General features: G+C 40.9%; 1 protein-coding gene across 9 annotated transcripts in view; it reads right to left on the bottom strand.

Annotated features, from left to right (window-relative positions):
• Nucleotides 1-1,669: 1,669 nt before the first annotated feature.
• Nucleotides 1,670-23,541, bottom strand: part of AFF3 (ALF transcription elongation factor 3) — a 573,659-nt gene continuing 551,787 nt past the window's right edge. For all 9 annotated transcript variants that reach the window (XM_070573486.1, XM_070573489.1, XM_070573490.1 and 6 more), the window contains 7 exons: nucleotides 20,484-20,547; nucleotides 17,785-17,921; nucleotides 12,168-12,239; nucleotides 10,474-10,567; nucleotides 8,111-8,160; nucleotides 7,736-7,959; nucleotides 1,670-5,354 (listed from right to left, as the gene is read on the bottom strand). In XM_070573486.1, the coding sequence (XP_070429587.1) occupies nucleotides 5,233-5,354; nucleotides 7,736-7,959; nucleotides 8,111-8,160; nucleotides 10,474-10,567; nucleotides 12,168-12,239; nucleotides 17,785-17,921; nucleotides 20,484-20,547 (763 nt within the window). In that variant the 3' untranslated portion in view covers nucleotides 1,670-5,232. The remainder of the gene's footprint in view (nucleotides 5,355-7,735; nucleotides 7,960-8,110; nucleotides 8,161-10,473; nucleotides 10,568-12,167; nucleotides 12,240-17,784; nucleotides 17,922-20,483; nucleotides 20,548-23,541) is intronic.

The following is a 23,541-nucleotide window of genomic DNA, read 5'->3' as shown; positions in this document are numbered from 1 at the left end:
AATCCTAAATGTTGGCACTATTTTACATCATATTTGGATAGAAATATTTTCTGATGAGCTTCTCCTATGTTAGAAATGAGTAGAAAACAAGACCTTGATTCAGCTGTCCAGGCTTCATCATTACTTTCTGAGGCTTACAGACGAATGCCGCTCCTTGTGTTGACTTGCAATTAGTACCTTGAACTCATCCCTCAGATCAATGTGATTAAAACTGGCTGTAGGAGGTGGATTTTCAAAGTACCGCATAGGGATTTAATCCCCTGATGCCCATTACTGTGAGTAGGAGCTGTGAGTCTAAATGCCCTGCAGCCGGCCCAAAATTTACCCCCCCCCCCGCCCCCCGCTGCCTCCGAGTGCCAATTAAATAATGAAAACCAAAACCGTGGTCAGATGTAATTAGTTTGAGAGCAGAGTTTTATAATTTTCCTCATGCCAAACAAACAAATTGACCCCTCTGATGACATGCACAGAATAATTCAGTTTGGACAAAGAGAACACAAATCTCAAGTCTGAACATTTCTTGTGCTATTTGTCAGAAGTTGTTAATATCGAAAAACTGTGCTCTTCTGGGAGTGGGAAAATAAGGAAATAAACTCTGGGGTCCAAATTGTTGGAAATGCAGTTTATATTGTTGTTGGTTTCTTCTTCTACTTAAAAAAACAGTCAAGACTCTGGTTGATCCAGGTTTCATCGAAAATGTGTTACTTCTTAAAAATACAATTCTGATAGGAACAGACGTCAGCTGAGTAGCTGGCAAAACTGCCCAAGAGAAGGACAGTTCTTGCAAGACTGTTGGGCATTTCTTAGCCCAAACCACCTCTGAAAGAGTGTCAAGCTTACGAGTCCCTGGGGCAAGCCAAGCCAAGTCCTGCTCCTGGCCAAGTGTGGGGTGAGGCCATCTCCATGGCGACCCGGAGCTGGGGTGCTGCTGCATGACAACGTGTATTTGAATCTAAGGATATGGGCTGGGTTAGGAGAAGTAATCGTTCTGTTTTTGTTGCTGTTTCTGTTTCTCTGCTTAGTTTAGTTTGGGGAGGTGGGGAATGAAAACGGAGGAAGAGAAGAGAAAAATGAGGTTAAAAAAAACCTTCCACAAGGGGGGATCTATCATGGCGAGCCACTGGTCTACTATTTCCCACTTCATTAGTTCAAAATTCTCTTATTTTACTCAATCGAATATTGCAAACATTCTTCCACCTTGTTGGTTTGAGTTGGAAAAAGCCAGCACACACAAGTCAGGGAATTAACTGTGTCCTTAAGGCACGTTGAGTAAAACAGTGTCCCAGAGCTACTGGTTGGACAGGCAGCGCTGCGGTCATCAATATGAACGCCCCAAACCTCCTACTCAGTGCTTTCTGGGACACGCGGTGTGTTCTCACGCACACACACACGTGTGTATACGTGCTGGGAAATGGAAAAGACAAGCAGTAAACTATAGTTACAATGAAGGAAAAAATACTTTTTTTTCCCAGTGAAAAATATCAGACTTAGTAATAATAATCTGTGGAAGCTACATTTAAAAAGTCATGAAACAGCAAAGCTGCTTCTAAAGAGATTATGAACTGGGGACCACAATACTTATTTGAACGTACTTTGATTCTGAAGTTTCCTTGTAAAAATATTCAAAGAAATTGGTGGACACTTTTTACATACAACTCGATTTCTCTCATTTACAACATAAATCATTTAATGTAACATTTGCAACCTTAGAAAGGCAGACATATTTAATCCAAGTCAGTTTATAAATTCCAATTTCACATGGATTAAAAACTGCGATAAATTAAGTCACAATAATATCCTGTACATGCATTAAGGCTGGTGACTGCTAAAGTCTCTTGGGTATCTACAAACAGAAAATCACACACAGATTACTGGGTCTGAAGAGTGTCTACATCATTAAAAAAATCTTGCTTTTTCTTTTTTTTGGTGATACAGATTTCAACAGTAACTCTGGAAAACTGTGAAAAATGTTATTTAAAAATATATATGTATATACTACTGCACAGTTTCAAAGATGTGATTCGTAAATAATGTTGGCTGCACTGATCAATTTTATAACAATTACTGCACTTCCAAGGTGATTTGAACACGCAGTGACTTGTACTCAATATTAGGCACTAGTAATATCCTTCGGGCGTACTACAGTTTTATGTTAGCTGTATTGTACATATATATTTTTAAATGTATGCATTTATACAAACTGTGTATATTATGTATGGGATGTCAGAAATGTACACATCACTGTTATATAATACACACATCATTGTTGTACATAACAGGATAAGTTTAGTGCAGAAAGTCTCACTGCATTGCATTCCACGTGTTCAATCTAGCATACAATTTGTCAACTCTTCAGATTATTTTTCCAGTACATTCCTCTTTAGATAGTGGGTCTGAGTTTCCATTTGCAATTTGAAAGTTTCCAGAAATATCTGTTTTAACTAAACCTCTCTTTCCAGGCACAATTCTGCACATAAGTCTGATCTGTGTAGAGTAGTAACAAACCCTAAATTTTGATCAGGAATATATTGGGGTTACTCTCTTTCAAAGATAACGCTAACATTGTGATAAAGGATGGCATCCATTCAGGTCACAGAAGGATAAGGTCAGTCGAACTTGTGTTGAACTTCTGAAGAAATAATATGTCTTCAAATAGAAAAAAATGGTAATAGACGTGATGTGTTTAAATGCGAGAATCACTAGAAAGATACATATGAAACGGTGAGCAGTGGTTTTCTCCGGAGGACGGGACTGACTACTTTCTATGTTTTTGTATTGTTTGCATTTTTACAATGAGCATGTATTACTTTCATAATCAGAGAACACAAGAAAGATTTCCACTTTGAACAAAACCAAACAAAAGGAACAAGCTCTGAAGGACTTTCACAAACAACAATCAGAAGATGGCTCCTTACCAAAATCATCTATGCCAACGTGAACAAAAACCGCTGCCCTGACATGCTCTACCAATGAAATAAAAGACAGGGAGAGGAACGGCATGCTCTGACCATCCCCAAAATGACCATTTTCAAGTTTTGTTGGGACATGTGGGTCACCAAAGTACTGACAAAGTGCCACCGGCACAATCAGCCAGAGGCCACCTGTGTATCTAAATGGGTTTCATGGTCAAGCACATCACACGGGTACCACAACAAGGCCTGCAACTTTAAAGATGGGCAAAACCAGGAAAGCACCCTGGGGAGGCCCGATGGACCCTGAGGGTCATCCCTTTATGTGAGAGTTTGAACATTTCATCAGAACTCAGCAAGAGCAAGTATAACTAAACCTCAGTCCTCCAAAAAAAAAAAAAAAAATCCAAATTTCTTAAGTTAGACCCAAATTTCCAACATAGGATGGGATTGTGAACTCCGCCTACAATTATTCAAAGGTATGTAAGAAGCACCTCAGGTGGATAAATGTAACACAGAAATACCGTTAATATTTCCAGATGCTTAAGGCCAAAGCCAAATGCAAATTTCACAAACCCTTCATCTGCTCATTTTAAAGTAATTTCAAATCACCAAAGTTGTTCAATCATTTGCAGCTTTGAATCAGTGCTTACAGCTAGGGAATTACAGCAATCTTTTTTCCCACCTACAGAGCAGGCTGACAAAAACGTTGACACCGCCACCAAACTAATAAGACCATCACTGAAAGCATATATTAGTATCTATTATAAACCACCAGCACCTTGAAAAATGGACTGTTCCACGTGCCACATCACCTGTCTTTCTCAGACTGTCCTGGTGCAATTTTGTCAAGTGAGAGGCCTCAGGGACATTATTTTTGTTGTTCAAGTGTGGCAAAGTATATCCTCGTTTTCAGGAGTTTTTTTTTTACCAATATTTTTATATCCAAATAGATTTAACAAGAAGACTAAACCTAAGGCATGACAAGAGACTATAATAGAAATGTTTTAGACAAAATCTGTAAACAAGATGTCAAAAAACTAAAATGTAAACTTAATTAAAAAAAAAAGAAAAGAAAAGAATCAAGGGCAGGACGTAAACACACCAGACGCACAGGATGGAAGCATGATGTTCTGGTCGTTGCTACCCCAAACAGAACTGCAATCATTGCAGGAATAATTTACCCTGCGTAGCAAGCAGCTTGCTAATCCAAGCCTAAAACATATCCCCCGGATCGAAATGCATTACAGGGCTGCAGAGGCACATTCTGCAGGACGACTGAGACGATTAGACAGATTCATGATAAGCAAATAGTTCTCAGCCTGATAAGCAACAGATACAGACTCCCAGCGAAGGGACATTCTAGGTAACGTCCTAATTTGGCCAAGAAATTAGTAAGAAAGCTATTTCAGAAAGAAAAGACTTGAAAAGCATTGGCCAACAAATGCCACGAGGCCCGACAGCCACCGTGTCACAGCGGCAGGAAGAAGAAACGTGCTGGACGGGCTTGTTGTTGGATGTGCGAAAGATTTCAATTCCTAACTGAGGTCCAAAACACAGTTATTGCAGCTTTAATGTGGGTTAACTTTCAGAGGCACTGAGTTTTTAAATCTCAGTGCCATTTTCATACTATTTTGGGGGCAGGGAAGGCCTGTAGGAGTTGGTTCATTTGCTTGTAACATGTTTAGTTGATAATAAAGTTGGAGGGAAGGAGTGGGTAATCAACAAAAGTCAGAGTATTTGGTAACATGCAATCTAGTAAACGTCCAGCACAAAAATAACTGACTTATTTTCATTATTCAATTACCCATTAATATACACAATCAAAAAATAATTGGGGTATAGTATAATAATACTGAAAGTAATCAATAGTATAAGAACTAGGTTCATATTAACTGGCAGTCAAGCTTTTGGTGTGCTGTATTGCACCTGGTTAACTAACCCATGAGATTTTGGTTGAATGTTCTAAGAAGTCATGGTTTAGCTTTGAAACAGAAAGTGTGTGTGTGTGTGTGTGTGTGTGTGTAAGTGTATTTTCTCTAATCAGAAACCTCTGATCACTTTGTCTAGCCTGGGATTATGGAAACTAGACAAAGAAAATGTGTTCTAAAGAGGTGTGTATCTTACACACATACACAGGCAGCTTCTTATACACCCACACATACAAACACACATGCCCTGGGAAAAGACCATTGTTCAATGCTGAGAAAATCTTCACCGCAGTTTGATAAATGCTGTGGCTGGGAATTACAGTAGCACAGTGTCCAGAAACATTGAGCTGTCCATGGAGACGGGAGCATGACCCAGCTCAAGGGTGAGGTCCCTATGACAGGTGGGTGCTGTTCCGCAGCCAGTGCAGGCCCTGCTGGGAGTACTGGACCAGGTGCTCCATGCTGCTGTGCAGGGTAACAGGCCCCATGAGCAGATCCAGGTCGTTGAAGAATTCTGGGGGATGGAGAGAGTTGTTAGAGTGCCATACACGCTAAGTGTGCTACCCTGAGTGACTTAAGAAAAAATTTCATTCACGGTCTCTATATAAATGAAGCATTGTCTGTTCCATCATGTGACTTTAGCATTCAAGTGAACAAAATAAAACCCAAAGGTGGATAACTCATCCTCTACCCAAATAATCACTCAGTTGGCCATTTTTAATTCAAATGAATAACATTTCCTTAGCCAAATAGCAAAGAAAATGTACTTCCTCAGGACGTATTCTCCTTATGCAGTAATGCTTCCCACCCCGAACGTGAGCTGTGGCTCTGTCATCTCTTATACTGTACTCAACTGTGGCACATGCTGAGCCCCTGGAGTGAGTCCAAGGGAGAAGGCTCCAGGCTCCTGGGGGCAAAGCAGAGATGGCTTCTGAAACGTCTCTACTGAGGTCACCTTCTCATCCTGGGACATTCTCTGGGTTTGTCCTTTCCTTAAGCATTTATTATGTGCCAAGGAGGGTATGCTAGATGCAGGAGAGTAGAGGTAGGAGAGTAAACAAAGACAAGTAATGTGTAGGCTCTGCTCTCTCAGAGATGACAGTTTAGTGGCAAATAGAGACACGTTCATATGGCTGCTATGCCATCATAACTGGATCACTGAGCAACACTCCTGGAAAGTGTGCGGGAGAAGTTTTCCAAAGGTGCTCACGTGCATGGGGAATGAAGTCCTGCTGAGGAAGGTAAGGGAGGGGTCAGAGAAGACTAAGTTACAGGTGGCTAGGAGCAGAGCTGCGGCAGGAAATCGAGAGCAGAAGAGGGGAGGAGGAACAGGTCGGGGAAAGAATGCCGACTTTGCACTGGACATGTGGCACTGAGCCCTTGGAGGAGACATCTAGTGGGCAGCTGGCAGTGCCATCTGGAGCCTGGCCCCATCAGGGTCTCCCAAACTAGCCGTGAACGTTTTTATACATTTGTTCCTCCTGTTCTGTCCACCTGTGACACTCACCCCACTCTATCTCAGCCACTCAACTCCTATCTGCTTTTCAAAACTGTGTTCCATGCCATCTCCTCCGGTGAGCCTCTCCTGGTGGTCTCAGCTCCCTGCCATTGACCTCCGTGGCATTCCCATTGGATTTCCAGGGTGCATGACCTCTGCGCTGATGTTACACACTATCTGGTTTTATTGTCAATTTCACGTACTCAGGACCTACTGCCTATCTCTGCCATAAATTCCTCATCTCACCGTGGGCATCCTGATCTTGTCCTCAGAGGCTTAGGCTACCATGGGAACAAAATCTGCACTGAATGGCTTGAAAGTGAGATCAGATTTGTAATCTCACCAGTTGGTAGAGGGAGAGGAGTAAGTTGGTATAACCTTTTGGGAGAAAAGTTATAATCTTAAAAGAATCTATACCTGTTAACCCCCAAATTTTACTTCTACAATTCCCTCCTATGAAGATAATCAGAAATACAGACAATGATTTCTACAAGGATATTTATCACAACGTTACGTGTAATAGTGGAAAGGAAATTGCAAGTAATCTAAATGTCCAACAGGGGGATGGTTTGAGAAATCATGGTATGTTACATAAGTACTGTTATGACAATATTATAGATCCATCATAAAGGGTGTTTTTGAACTAGTTAGTGACATGAGAAATGCCTGATGTAATATTAAATTTAAGAAGGACAGGATATAAAACTATATATACTATGATCTTATTTTGGTAAAAATCATGCATATGTGGCAAAGAACTAGAAGAAACTTCAGTAGAATGTTAACAGTAATTATTTCTTGGTGATAAGATTACTGATGATTAAAAATTTTTTTATAGTTTTCTGTACTTTACAAATTTAGCCACAGTAAATATCCATTTTTTAAATAATTAATAAAAACAAATATTACTTAAAAAGAAATATAGCTTACTCCTACATATAAAACATTCTCTTTTCAGTAGTAACCAGCTATCACTTAAATAGCTAGTAACATTCATACTCATTAATTAATTAATTTATTAATTCAATGTTTCAGATCCCCAACTATGTTCTATGCACTGTGCAGGTCTTAGGAACACAAAGTTGAAGACTTTGAAGTTAAAACATAATCACTACTTTCAAGAAGCTTACTGTCTAAAGGGAAAAACCTATGTGTATATATCTAAATCTGTGTTCTCTCTCTCTCTGTCTCTCTCTCTCCCTAATCTTCCACAGTAAATATAAAGGTAGCTAAAGGCATAGGAGGCCCTGAGTGAAGGGGAGAGGTCGGGAAAAGTTTCACAGAGTAGACAGCTTCTACTATTTCTTCTTTGCTAATTGATGAAAACTTGCCCAAGGGTCAGGCTGTCTCCCCAGGCTGTGGTCGAACCACGCACACACTCCTAGAGGCACACACACCTCTGTTTTCCTTGGCCAGGTTGTCCGCCATCTCCCAGTAGTCATAGCTGTGGAGAATGCTGTTGGTGATGCTGACGTGGTTGGCTGCCATCTGGTGGATGCGCTGTGGGATGCTGACAATGGTCGAAGGGGACAGGGTGCTAGCATTGGAGAGGCTCCCCTGAGATCCCACGGAGCTGGTGGGGGAGGGGTTGGGAGACATGGGGGATGGGGTTCCAGTGCTCCTGGAAGGGGAAGAGGGTAGAAAGACAAGAATGAGAGGTTGATACCCAGTGAGGCAGGGCAGCCCCTCAGGGCACTGTAAACAAAGAAGCACACTGCTCCATGTCATGCAGCGTCTCATTTATCGCCTTTACTTTGGAAAAATGAACTTACTTTCCACTGGCCCCCCATGGCGATGGGGCTTGGGCAGCTTTAGATGAATTCTGCAGGAAAATAAAAACATTGACAGTGAGTACCATCTGCTTAAGTTTAAAGAGCCAACGATAATAGATTCTCAGGTGACCAGTGAGAGTAGTAACGGAAGACATTGCAGATAAAATGTAGATTCACAGAAATTGGATCTGGGAATTACTAGGCTACTGGTTTCCTCTCTGGAAGCTGGTGAGGGGCAGCTGCGTGGCCTGCTGGGTTCCACGGCGGGCTACAATGAAGAGCTCAGCCCACAGCCTGGGTCTTCAGGCACCAAATTAAATCATAATCCTGAGGATCTGTTGAATCTCAAACCAGACTAATTTTTTCACCTTAAACTAGCTTAATTATTCTGAAAAGGAAAAAAGAGCACTAACCAGTGGCTCCCCCCGCCCACGCTGAAAACACCTTATATTTAAATATAGGGCATATTGCCAGAAACCACTGACATACATTTAAATGCCCCAAAATTTGAGACCCCAAATTCTATTGTTTTAACTTATGAAGCTTAAAAGTATTTCTCTTAAAGGAAGCTGCTCTTGCATGTTTCTAAAAGAACAGATTAAAACGTATTTCCTTAATAGGTAGGCAATTTAAAAATTCTGATTTATCTGAATATTCCAATTTAGGATGTTATGTTGCATGAGCCAGTTGTTTGCATCAGGCATTTAAAAGAAGTTTTGTCTTTGGCAAGAAAAGTTGCTACATGTACAGACAGATTTCCTCTCTAGAGTCTAATAATGTCTTCTTGGACGTAAGTTTGTGGGACTGTTAAGGAAAAAATGGTCTTTATGATGCTGATGTGAATTTTCTTCTCCAGAGACCAAAAAAATAGCCTCAGACTGGTTTCCCAGAGACAAAGTGTTTCTTTTGGTTAAAGAGAACTTTATGAAGTGGTGACTGAGTTTTAGTTTTCAGCGGAGGTGTTATCAAGTTGGTAAGAAATGGCCTTACACGTGGCAATTTTGCAGTTGTCTTCAGCCATCTTTCGCTGCCACTAAGCCCTGTGACTGTAAAAAACATGCGTGGGGAGAAAGTCCTTTATTCAAAGACAGCTCTGTACTGATAAAACACATTCTTTATGGATAAACTGCCACTGTTATGTGAATGTTTCATAATCTCTGAACTTTAAGTAGCATTTAAATAGCCTTTGATTAAGGGTAACCGCCAGTAACTCCTGGAGGGGAAACTCTAATTTTTAAGTTGTGTTCCTTATCCATTCGGTACATATTCTTGGACTGCACATATACATTAAGAATTCCTTGTGTCCCTTAAAAGTTCTGTCGTGACCCCTGTGGCTTACAGAGTTCAGATTCCTTCTTTAGTCAAGCATTTTTCTTGACTGGAATAACTCTCTTTAGTCTTAGCTCTTAGATCCTAAATTTTTGAAAACTACTTATCCTGACCTTCGGTGCCCAAAGTAAAGGGAAGGACTTAGTGTCAGTTCCTGTCATCATGACACACGATGGTCAATGGGCCAAGACGGTAATCTCCCTGGCTTAGCACCTGGTTACTCTAACGCATGACCAGGAGGGAGGCGGCATGCGGGACGCAGCCCACGGGACCCCCAACATAGCCTGGTCATCAGAGATAATCTCTCACGAGTGGAGGCTGGGGATTAAAGGATCTAAAATGATGGTTGTGTCCCTGACGAAGGCGTTGGTGGAGGTAGAGATGGTATAATTTCTTCTTCCTAAACAGACAGCAAAGAGGCCCAGAAATCTCAAATGAATTATTACTTCAGGTCCACTTCACAACAGTACATCAGAGAAGGTACTCTTCTTGTTCTTTTTTTATTCTCTTAGTGAAAATGATTTCATTTCCTGAGATAAGGAAAAGTTAGCATGGTTTCCAATTCTATCCTCATATTCACACATTGCCATTGTCCTAGTGCCTCTGAGTTCTAACAAGTCATTTCTTATCATTTAAAATAATACCTTTATTAAAAATTAAATCAGCTATGGGGGACAGCTAAGGCAGTTCTAAGCAGTTACTTCTAAGAGGAAGCAGCTGTAAGAGAACATGAAGAATTTATGTTAGCTATAAAGGTGGGTTTCCCAGGACACTGGAATGAGTAACTGGATCTTCTTTCTCTTGAGGCCATAAAAATACCTGGACACAAGGCAGGGGGATAAATTAGATGGGCTGTCAAGGCCATTCTCTGAGCCCTGAACACCACGAGTATGGCACAAATGGGGTGAGTGTGGATAGCAGGGGGCTCCTGTATTATCCCGGAACCAACAGATTCTACCAGACTCCTTGAAAATGTCCTTGACAGGGAGTCAACTGACTACAAGGGACAAGGGTGCCCATTAGCCACACAGTACCTTGAAATAGTCGATCAGTGCTTTTGAATACTTTACAGCATGGTCCCTTTTGAGTCGAAACATCCGCCAGTAAAGGAGAGCCAGGCATCGGTAACTGCAGCAGAAAAAGAGAAATGGGCCCTGAAAGCATGAGTGTGTCCTTTGCAAAAAAGACTTTACAAAAATCTTGTTGCTCTAAGGCACTCAATATTTACGGCATGATTATATATATAAAATATTTCTATACACATGTATATGTCTGTAACTATCCGACTTTCCTTTTGTTCATAAGATATAATTCAAAATTTCAAGCAGTTGCTTCGTAAATATATTTACCACTAGATCATTTTATATTAGCTTTATTGTTTCTTTGTCGGGGCCAAGGGGCTGGCCATTTTCTTCTTCCACCACTAGAGGGCAGTCTCTCTCCACGAGAGGAGTCAGGAAGCCCCAGCACAGCTCTCATCGCCTGCTGGGTGAGTTCCAGGGCAGAGCCGCTGACTGATTTCCCTTGGACATCCTGGACTGTCCCCCCTCCCCGATGGGCTTTGCTGAAAGAATAGCCCTTCCACCTGTTTTTATTCTTTCACTTGTAAATTACTTTACTATAATTAGTTCAAATAGAGTAACAGTTATGAACGTGTTTTATAAACAATAAAAACTCTATGGTGAGAGTAGTTATTGTTTTAGGTAATAGTTTATACATTTATTATTTACATATTAGTAGTCTATGATATAATATTAATTATTAATCATCATTAATTTATTAATCCTAATGTGGAACTTAAAGTTTGAAAAGAGCACAGAGAGCATTTTCTGAGACACATCTCTTTTCCTTGGTGCTTTCTATTCGTAATTATTTGCTAACTCAGATCTGGGACTGACATGACAACAGACCAAACACACACATACAAATATGACCCCAGCATCCCAAATACAACCTAACAGTCTCTTGTCGGCAGAGCCAATTCCAGACGATGCGACGACGTGAAAGGACTGAGACCCTCTCTTTTGTGTGTGTTGCTGTTATTTTTTCAAGACTCAATTCTCTACCTTTCAGATCAGATTCTAGAGTGGAGTAGGAGCCGTTGAAGACCAAAAAAAATTGGATCCCTCTCACAGGAGGAACCAACAGAGAGGTGTCTTGTGATTTGGGAGAGTAGGGTGAGCTGTCCTGAAGAGGTGCAACAGGGAAAACTATTTTTATTATATCATTGCAATCATTTTACAGATAGAAAAAAATGATTACAGTTACTATTTTGAAAGAAATGCTTTTATTATCAAGTAAAATGAACTGCTCCTCCGTTTCATGTGTTGAGAACTTTAAGGCACCATCTTGATTCAGTAATTCTGATCCCACATGTAAAGAGATGAATTATTTTGATTGCATCTAAAATGTTAAACACAGAGAAATTACACTAGGCACAATTCACATTCAAATTATTAAAACACAGACCTACCTGGTTTTAAAACACACACACATAGGAAAAATTATCCTTGTGTAATGCACCTGTTGATTTTCCATCACTGTGAGGTCACATCATGCATGGGATAACAGCAAGAAGCGAGGTGGGCTCTCCCTGGCCACCACTAGAACCGCTTTTGGTTTTGCGTGTTAGAGGACGCTATGGAATGTTATGCATTTCAGCACCTGGTGTGCCAATGAAGATATGCAAGACTGGGGAAGCTGCTTTAAGCTGACATGATGTACTCACCATAGTGCAGCCAGTTGTTTATCCTCTGGTGTGGCATTGGGGCCTGAGTGGGTTTTTAGTCTCATAGCATACCTACAAAAAAAAGAGAAGAAAGAAAAACCAAAGAAACTGTTTCAAAAAGCTTTCTTATTAACCATAGAACATTTTCTAGGATGGAAGCTCTCTCTGCCCAACACTTAGTTTTTCATAGCGCTTGCCAATAATTCCTTCCTAAAAGCTGGCTGATGCTGCCCCATTTTCCCTAAGCATTACATTATCGTGACGACTAGAACAGACGGCTTTTATGACCATCTAGCTACTTTCTGCTCTTTAACAATACAAATTCAAATGCTACAGATGGTCGAGAGTGATACCAATTCAAGCATTATCCACGTATACGGTGGCATCCATTTTTTACAAATTTTGATTTATGGCTAAGCGGCCGATAAGATGGAGGCAAGCTTCAATCCTTCCAGGCTTATCTCCAGAAGAAGTTTCCTCCCTTGTACTCAGATGAAAGCTTCGATTTACCCCTTTTTAATTGTTATGGAACTTTTACCTCGACAGCAGCGTAGGCATCCTGGGTACATAACCAGTGGCTTTTATGCACTTTACTTAACTCCACTTATTTCTCTGAACCAGAAGGACTGTGGCCCATCCTTTCTCCTGGTAATATACCAAGTTACTTGCAGACTTTCTGAGAGAGTTGAGACAGTATGTGTAACGGTCAGGGAGTCCTGGGTTCAAATTCCAGCTCAGCTACTTATTAGCTGTGAGAGCTTAGAAAATGTAGTAATATCTTTAAGCCTCCATTTCCTTATCTACAAAATAAGACTAATACAGCTGATCACATAGCATCGTTGTAGGGATTAACTGTGACAGTATTTGTAAGGCTCTTAGCATAGCAGGATGGCTCATTGTAAATGGCTCAAAAATGATACTGTTAGCGCACTATCTCCACAACATGCAGATTGGTATGTTTTCGAGTTGATCTGTGGGCATAGTTTTCACAGTGGTTGCTCTGGGTACTACAATATACATATGTGACATCGCAATTTACTGGGATCAACACGTTACCACTTTGAGTGAACTGCGGAAACCTCACTTGCGTTAGTTTGCTTTACTTTCTCCATTTTTAAATAACGTCGTCTTGAGTTATCAGATGGTGGTATAATTTTTGTTTCAATCATCAAATATGCTTATAAAACTCATGAGGATGGTTTATTGCATGTATACATACTTCTGTTCTTCTATTGTTTTTTCTTCCTGACGCTCCAAGATTCCTTCTTTTGTCATTTCCTTTCTGTTTGAGGAACTTCCTTTAGCCAATCTTTAAGGGTGAGTGTTCAAGATAAAAACTTCAAGTTTTCCTTAGTCTGAGAATATTTTTATTTCCCTTTATTCCTGAAGGATGAAGTTTCACTGAATCTAGAATTCACGGTCTGACAGCTTTTTCCTTTTTCAGCACCTGAAGAATGTGTGCCTCGCCCTCCTGGCCTCTGTGGTTTCAGAGGAGAGGTCTGCTGTCATTGGAACTGGTGCTCCCCCGTAGGTAACATGTCCTTTCTCTCTGGCTCCTTTCAGGACTTGTTTCTTTGTCTACAGTTTTTGGAAATGTGGTTATGATGTGTCCTGGCATGCACTTCTTTGGGTTTGTCCTATTTGGGTTTTTCTCAGCTTCTTGAACCTATGGGTTGATGTCTTTTGCCAAATTTACTAAGTTTTAGCCAATCCTTCTTCAAATACTTTTCAGCCTCACTCTCTCCCTCTCCTTCTGGGACTCCAATGATACACATGTTGGATCTTTTGTCACTGTGCTGGAGGCACTATCCTTTTTTTTCAGTCTATTTTCTCTCTGTTGCTCAGATTAGGTAAATTCTATTTTCTGTTCTCAAGTTCAATCATTCTACGCTCTGTAATTTCCACTCTGCTACTGAGCCCATCCAGTGAGGTTTTGGTTTCTGTTATATTTTTCAGTTCTATACTTACATTTGGTTCTTTTTAAAATAATTTTTTTGCTGTGATTTTTAATTTTTTGTTTGTTTCAAGAGAACCTGCACTTATTTGGTTCTAGGTAGTTTCACCACAAGGATTTTAAAGCAGCCATCATAAAAATGCTTCAACGCAGGGGGCTGGCCTGGTCGCGCAGCAGTTAAGTTCGCACGTTCCACTTCTTGGTGACCCGGGGTTCGCCGGTTTGGATCCCGGGTGCAGCATGGCACCACTTGGCAAAAGCCATGCTGTGGTAGGCATCCCACGTATAACGTAGAGGAAGATGGGCATGGATGTTAGCTCAGGGCCAGTCTTCCTCAGCAAAAAGAGGAGGATTGGCAGTAGTTAGCTCAGGGTTAATCTTCCTCAAAAAAAAAATTAAAAAGAAAAACAAGCTTCAACAGACAATTACACATCCGGCAGTTTCACTGCAAGCATTTTTGCCACCGACATCTTTGCTGCAAGCATTTTCATCACATAACTAATTGCCTGTAAGGCAATTTTGCTGTAAAAAATAAAAAAATAACTAGTTGACAGTTTTTGCTGCTGTTGGTAGTTTTCATTTCCCCATTGACAAAGTTCTCGCAGTTACACCCATTTTTATATGATATAAATCTTAGCTGGGGCTCATAATGGTCTATACAGTAACGAGTAGATGTGTTGGTGGTCTTAAAACAGTTAGTGTTTCTTCCAGTGATGTTTTATTGATGGCTTTATTGAGCTGACAGATGATGAGGATTGGTCCCAAGAGTCGGTTTCCTATTTGGAAACACACTACGTTGGAGGAGAAGAGGGCTGAGGGAGCAGAGTCAAATGCACACTTCCCACAGAACAAAGACAAGTGCTTCAGTACAATCCACACACACACACACACACACACACACAAAATCAAATCAGTTCTTAGGGCAGTACTGCCATGAATTGACATACACACATTTTAAATGTATTCAAATATTTTTGTTTTGCAATAGTCTCAAATTTTGTTATTCATTTCTTCATGTTTCAATATGTCCTTTTTAATCAATATCCCTTTTTTATTTTTTGCGATTTTATCTTTTATGGCAAAACGGCCTTACGGCCTATTAGTTACACAGTGAAAATGCTTGTGGCTAAAATGGTTGTGGCAAAGATGTCTGCAGCAAAGATGCTTACAGTGAACACTGGACATGTAATTGCATGTTGAAGCATTTTTATGATGGCTGTTTGAAAATCTGTGTCAGATAATTCCAACACCTGATTCACCTTGGTTATTGGTGTCAATTGTCTTTTCTCATTCCAGCTGTGATTTTCTTGTTTCTTGGTATGACAGTGAGTTTCTATTGTATCTTGGACATTTTGGCAATTATGTTAGGAGACTCTGGGTCCTATTTAAATTTCTTCTTTTAAAAAGAAGTCACTCTGTTTAGGTTTAGCAGTCAGATCCTGACCTACTTTTTTTTTGGTGAGGAAGATTGGCCCTGAGCTAACATCTGTGCCAATCTTCCTCTATTTTGCATGCGGGATGCCACCACAGCATGGCTTAAAGAGCGGTGTGTAGGTCTGCACCTGGGATTCAAATCCGCAAACCTTAGGCCACCAAAGTGGAGCATGCTAACTTGACCATTATGCCACTGGGCTGGTCCCTCATCCTGACCTACTTTTGTGGGCTATGGTTCCAAATACAATTTAGTTTTCAGAGCTTTTGAGGTGCAATTTTGATTTGTGATGGCAGGGTTCCACTTGTCAGTGTCCGTTAGTCACTTCGTGTTCCTGGGTGGAGAAAGGAATTCTCTTGTCCATGGGGACGCAGAGCACATCCTGGGCTGGACACCTGTGGGGAGATCCCCCTTGCCAGTGCTCCCCGCCCACACCCCCCCCGCCCCCCCCCCCCCCAGTGTCTCTCAGTGGGAGAGGGAAGTCTCAAGCCTGGTGGGCAACATGCAGATTTAAGCGGTAAATTAAGGGTTTTTCTGTTTTTGAACTCAGATAAACCTCCTTTTGCCTCTGTTTTGTGAGTAGTTTAAGGGATTCTATTTGGTCAGAATTTTCTAGAAAACGGATTGTGTTCTCCTCCCAAGGAAGGTGACTGCACCAGTGGGGACAGCAGACTCCCCACTCTGGGGTGGAGCAGGTGCGGCACGTTGGCCCCTCCCGGGGTCTTTGACTCACAGCAGGCTGTTACTGTTGCTGGGATTTGCTTGTTTTTAGAATTTGAATGCCTTTCATCGGGCCCGTGCATCCTCCAGCTGACCACAGGCCCTGTGGCCTGCTTATCTGTTCATTCCTCAAATACTTAGTGAGCACGTGTTCCAGGAACCGCTGAGGGACTAGGAATACACCAATGGACAAATCAGACGAAAAACAAAAAAATCCCTGGTTCAAGGCCCTTACATTCTAGGGCGTCTTACTGCTTTGTGCCCATCTGGTTTCACCCATTTTCTTCCTGCCTGCCTGTGGCCATCTGAGTCTGTGCCTTATTCTGAGGAAGAAATGTGAGAATCTAGGATCTCTTAGAGTCATTTTAAGTTTTTTACTATGGTGATCTCTTTTCTTCTCTGCCAAAAATACAGTACCGTGTAAGAAAACAGTATGAAGGAATCACCAACATACCAGTGTTGTAGAAATATTTTAATAAGAAAAATGGCTGAACAGCGTTGACTTTCAAAACATTCTCGAGAAGTGCTTTTTGAAGATGATGCTGGCATGACAGTTTCCAAGGCTGGAAACGATTTACTGAAGGAGTAAATACCAGGTTGCATCTCTGGGCCAATGCAGACCAAAGAGGTTAAACCTGGGATGATTAGAAATCTTCCATCTGGAATGGTGGGACATAGCACGAAATATCTAATCTTAGGTTGCACAGAATTCCAGAATTAGAAAAGTCTCTTAAAGATTGTTTTGGGAAGAATTATTTCACACAATGGGCATTAGCCATTGTCCCAAGCAGCTGAACCAGCTAAAAAGACAAACCATATGATGAAGGTTCTCAGTAGATTAATGGATGAAATTCCCTTAATGGTTCATTAAAGAGACATTAAAGATGTGCCTTTCCAGGTCTCCATCATGGAGGACAAGAGTCTCCCACCCAACCCCCTGATGTGCCCCTGTTGGAAACCCTGCTTCTGCTCACATTGCACATCTTAACTCAGGTTGGGGGATGGTGCTCATGTCCCAGTCTTAGACCAGAACAACGCCAGTACCCTCTGAGACAGTACATCATAGCGTGGATTTCCTTTCCGAAAATCCCCCTGAATCTTCTTTCTTTTCATTAAATACTCTTGAATCATTTACTGATGGAGTCAGAATTTAGATTATACTAACCTAAATCAGATTCAAAGAAAAGCAGCATAGACGTGAAATGAGTTCAAAATCTGCCCCTTCCTGGCTGGCTGGAGTAGGTGCGCCACATCTCATGCAGCCTCAGCTTCCCTTCTGCAGCAATGAGGCGTTACGGGAGCTAGGAGCTGCCCTGCCTCACTCCCACAGAGAGCAACGGAGGTGGGCTGTGTGAAAGTGCCTTGCAAAATCTGACATTCTTATTCTGGGGGGTGGGCGTTGGTTCCTGGTAGCTGACAGTGCAGGCTGACATTCTTTTCTCTGTATTCATAGTACATGCATATATTCCTCATCACCCCCCGGACCCCCAGCAAGAAAACACAGCGCTCACCTGATGAGCTCCACCGTTTCTGAGTACATCGTGTAAGGAGATTTGGATTCCATCGGGCCTTGTTCCATTGCATTTCCACACTCGATGAATGACAGGGCAGCTTCAGCGTAGTTCAGAGCCTTTCCAAACTTTTCCACCTGATCAACAGAGTTAATACAGTGTCCTCCTTAAGCAGAGTTTTTCAAACGCCATTGTCACATAGTCTATATACTTTATTTGAGAAACCCGATTTTTGAGTTCCAAATTCCTGTGAACAGAGCTGAGAGAAGAAAGAAAGAGGACATTCTCTTCTCTAGCTATTTCACAAATTGCTACTGATTTAGGGTAAGTGAGCAAATGGTTACATACAGAATTCTACCAAATCCACATAACAACCACTAATCAGAATTGTTCCGAAATCCACGGGTCCTCTGTTCCTGTTTCCCTCTTTCTAACCCCCAGTGGTCTGGCCACTTCACTCCTGGTTCCTCCATGCTATGCTAATGTACATCAAAGTTGGTAAATCTGATTCCATATAAGAGTTTTCACACTTTTTTTTGTATACTCCAACTTTGATGGTTTGAGGCCTTGGTTATTATCTTTTACATTATTTGTGACATTTACATCTCCAGGCCTTCCTTTTATCATGCGCTTTTTAGTTATTTCATCAATAGTTTGGACCTCACTTAAGGGAGAGAATGAAGAGGGGAAAGGAGACAAGATAAAACTCAAGACACTATTTCACTTTAGCTAAAATGGGACACAAAGTTGAAAATCAATAAAAAACAATTTGGATTATCTAAGGTTGTCAAATTTATGTTAATCCTTCCCCACATTAGCAAGGATAACCAAGAATCAGCCTATATTCTTAGATTCTCATAAATCTAAACTTACACATCAAGTTCCTGGTTCTATACATTGTTACCCTCTGTGGATAATTACATATTCTAAGTTTAAATTGCATAATCTCCCCAGTTTTCAAATAGTCATTCATCAATCAAAAGAGAGTTACACAAATACTCCAACTACTTATCTAAAGCTTGCCTCTGAAAAAAATTCTCAACACTAATGATACTTTAGAAAACAGAAATGTAGAGCAAAACTCTCCTTCATTAGCAAATCAAATTTTTAAACAGCTTACAACCCTAATAGGCTATAGAGTAATATTTCTTGACAACGCTGTCAGATTAAGGAAGTCATTTCATTCAACAAGTATTTTCTAAAGCACCCACTTCAGTGCTATGTGAGTTTGACACAGAAAAGCACCTTCCAGGAACATAGAATACATTAGAGAGGGAAAACGTGCACCCACAAGATAGTTCAAAGTGCAAGGCAGTCTGTGATTAACAAAATACAAAGCAAGTATTCCAATGCAAAAGAGATGGTAGGAAGGGAGCAAGTGACAGGGCTACAGAGAGGCTGGGGAGGCCCCAGGGAAGAGACTTGAAATGACACTGGGAAGGGATGGTACGATTTGGCTGGATTTGGGGAGGACGCTAAAGGTGTGAGTGTGCATGAGAATGAGAATGTGTGAGTGAGTATGTGTGAGGAGCTCTGAGTGTGCGTGTGAGTGTAAGGCTCTGCAGGTGCAAAGGCCCACTGGCTGGCTTGAGCGAGCTGTGCTTAGAGGCCGTAGGGGACCAACCTGGCTGAGCAGAATGTCGATAAGAAAGGTCATTTAAGGCAAGATGACACTGAATGAATAATCCTGGTAAACGGTGGATGATTCAGGCAGAAAATTTCTTTCTGCTTTAAAATTCAATGCCCTTCCCCAGCAGTGACCACGCATCAGCCTCTTCAGGGGACCAGAACTCTCCATCAGACTATGGGATTGTGAAGATAAGAACTGCATCTCCTGTTTCCCTGTTCTATTTTCTGATACTCAGTGGTTATTTCTCCCTTACACTAGGGTACCTAGGCAGTGATCTTCATACAAATAAATGCTTGATGGGCAACATGAGTCGCACTGGGAGGGGGTACTCTTGTGGTTTTACCATTTTCAACACGGGAATAACACTGTGAGAGTCATTTGAAATGCCTTATTCATCTCCGGCACCCTGATCTCAGTTATGAACACTGCAGGGGAACAGAACCAGAATTACTAGGTAGGAAGGAGTCCCCTTCGACGAGACCTTAAGATGGAACAACCATATGATCTCTTTTAGAAAAAAACAGAAGTTTTCTATCTCTTGCCTGAAAGCTTCAAGTTTTCCAAAATAGTAGATTATCCAAGTAAGAAGAGTTATTCTTTGAAAAATCAAATCATGGTGATTTTAGGGTCTTAGGTGCAGTATAATAATTTCCGTGTTGTACAGCTTCAGGAGAAATATTTGAGTCTTTTTGAAAGGGGTTTTGATCCTGAGTCCCAGCCAAGGGTTGGCCAGGCTAACAAGAGAGAAAAATGCAAACCTAGATTGTTTTTTTTTTTTAAGGAAATTAATGCTCCCACCTACTGCCTCCATTGCCTCTGGTTAGTATTCAAACCTTAGGACTAAATTGAAATATTCGTTTATCCAGGGCTTTTTCCCAGTCAGACATTATTGGTTGAAGTCATAATTTATTGGGCTATGAGCACTTGATTATATAAACATTTCTCCATTTAACAGACCCAGCCATCCTTGTAATAGATTTTATAATTACCCCAGCTATATTGCCCCAATGATGAAGCTGCAGTACAAACATAATTTGGAAGAATGTATCTGGAAAGAAAAGGGTCTTACCATTGCATCTGCTTTATGCTTCATTCGTTTAGCTTCTTGCATAAAATAATCTGCACTGCGTGGCCTACAAGGAGAGAATGGTATTAAATGTCATTAGTGTGTAAGGGCAAGATCTTTTGAAAATATTGCTTCCTTTTGCTCAAACTTGAAGCACAATTTTAAAACTCTGCTTGATATGGAATCAAGTATTTTTTGCATTTCCAAATTACTGTCTATATGTAAAATGCCACAATTATATTTCTCAAGTTAGCAATTCAAGACACACTCAGTATATGTAGATAGTATACATTTACAGTGATTTTAACACGGTTCCTCAGTGCCTAATTTGTGAATCTGATTTTTTACTCCTTGCTTAAGAAAACAAATGAAAATTCTATTTCATGTGATATTTACACAAAATGATCCCTTTTTAACGTAAAGATTACAAATATACCACATAATAATTGTATGGATATGTATGGGTGAGTACATTTATGTATCCTTATGAAAATAAGTGTCATTTATATGCATAAATGGTACCTAGAGTTGTATGTATCTAGATATGTAATTATTTTAAAGCTTCACAGTGAAAAATGAAAAAAGATAATGGCCGTATGATTCCACTCCAGTTGTAACGAAGTTAATTGTAAAATGATGTCTACCTTGTAACAATACAAACTTGGCTTGTATTCTCTAGAGTTCTGATTAGCTAGCTGGTAAACATTAACAGCAGACATGTGCATTACTAAAGCAATAACCCTGGCCAGCACTGACTCTGCTGGGAGATGAAGGTAATTCATCCAGAGACTGATCTGAGTGTGTGTAGTGACCCCAAGTGACACTAAGCTACTCCTCATACAGTACCTTTAAATGCTTAGTCTGATAGATTTTTAAAAATCTAAATACGTTAGGTGCCATCATCATAAACTTTTTTCTGTAGTATGGGTCTTTATGAAATCAATAAGCTTGACCTATTCATGAATATCCAATATAAGGCAGGACTCCCTGAATGGGAGAGGAGATGTAAGCAGTGATATTAATCACGGACTGTTTAACCTATTGTTCCACGCTTATTTTGAATGCCTTCTTTCAGATTCTAATGGGTCTTTTTCCTTCTTGCAATGTTAGGTAGTCAGCGCATCTTTTTATCCAAAGCAGTAATAGCGATTAGAAAAACCATGCATACCGTGTCAACGACATTGCAATCCAAAACCATTATCCTCATTTTAATGATTTTAATCAATCAAACAAAGAAACAAACCAGGATCATAGCAAAGAATTAGTTTCAGGTCACAAATCACTGAAGCAAGACAAGGACCTGTTTTTCTGTCTCTTACTTCCCCATGAGATATTGTCAGTACTGTGGGAACACGGGAATATAATCTAACTTTTCCAACGCAGAAATGAGGAACATAGTTCCAAGATTTCCTTAATGTGTCTAATTAATTAAACTTGTTGTCTTTGGCTCATTATCCCTTCACTGTTCTTCCTGCCACGCAGGCCTGAAAGCTTCCCCTCATCTTGATGGGTCTTCTTTGGTGGCTGAGGCCTGGGGTTTCCTTCATAGGAAGGCCCTGATCCTACTGGCTCTTCTTTTCTCTAGTTCACCTCCCAGATGTCCACATTTCTTCTACTTGAATGGTTTTTCAGTTGCCTTTACATGGTCGTTTTTCCTTCTGTGTCCACAGATTGACCTTTGAACACATATTGACTGTCAGGTCTTTAATTCCAACTCTGGCAATTTACATTATTTTTGTTGTTGTTTTTGTTTTTTAACGGACTGACTTTATTGTTTAGAGCATTTTTAGATTCTCAGGAAAATTCAGCAGAAAGTACAGAGAGTTCCCATGTACATCCTGCCCCCACACACGCACAGCCTCCCTCACTGTCAACATCTTCCACCAGAGTGGCACATTTGTTACAACTGATGAACCTACACTGGCACATCATCATCACCCAGAGTCCACAGTTTACATTAGGGGTCACTCTTGTGTTGTACCATAGTGTTGTTCACTCTATGGGTTTTGATAAGTGTATAATGACATGTATCCACTAATGTAATATCATACAGGATAGTTTCACTGCCCTAAAAATCCTCTGCATTATTTTTTGTTTGTCCTTTTGCTGCATGCCCCAAAGCGGAAGACCAGACCCTACCTCTAGTCCAAACCCAGATCAGACTCCTGAGCCTCAGACGGGGTCCCAGAGCCTATTTGTTAAGGAGGGGAGTTCAGGTATCTCTATCCATTTCTCCCCACATTACCAAAAGCTATGAATGCTTCCTCGTATACATTCCTTTCTATTCTCAATGACCATATCCACCACCCAAATCTAGGCTTGTGTCACCTCTCTTGGCCTCTAGTTTCACTCCCCTCCAGTCCATCCTGAACTTTAACCCTTGACTAACGTTTGTAAAACATGGCTTTCATTAAATCACCATCCTACTCCCAGACCTAAAATCAGTTTCTAGGGCCTATGAGATCAAATCTCAGTTCAGGTTCCTCAGAATCTCGCCTAACCTTCTTAACCATATCACTTACTCACCAAGGCCCTCAGGCATAGACAGAGTGGTTTCCTCACTGTCTTATTAACATGTCATCTCTGTCGTAGAAGCTCTGCTCATCTTGTCCCTCCTCCCTGGAACACTCTCCTCTTCGCTCATCCATTAAGCGCTCATTCACTGAGTGCCTACTGGGAGGCAAATGTTTCCTGTCCCTCAAATTCTTGTGCCATGAGGCCTTCCTGGTAACTTTGGTCCAAGCTCATCTCTGTCTTTCCTGATCTCAAATACCATTTCTTGTTTACACTACATTTGTGGGCATTTAATTACCTTCTGAGCTCTACTGGGCTACAGTCATGGTATGTGTGCAACTTTGCAGCTGGTCCATTTTCAGTGGGGACCATGCTCTAGGCCTCTTTGATCTTCCCCATCCTGCAGTTTTAGGCACATGGTAGAAGGTAAATGAATCCCCCTTGAATTCATTTTGAGCTTAGAAGAGAGTAGTGGCTTCTGATGGGCTACAGCATCACAGCCAATGAGCCAGAGAACATCTCCATGGCAACTTGAAATTCTCTACAT

Source organism: Equus przewalskii, chromosome 14 (assembly GCF_037783145.1).
Source record: "Equus przewalskii isolate Varuska chromosome 14, EquPr2, whole genome shotgun sequence".
Taxonomy (NCBI): domain Eukaryota; kingdom Metazoa; phylum Chordata; class Mammalia; order Perissodactyla; family Equidae; genus Equus; species Equus przewalskii.
Note: the sequence above shows the minus strand (reverse complement) of the source record. Positions and strands in the feature narration are given on the sequence as shown.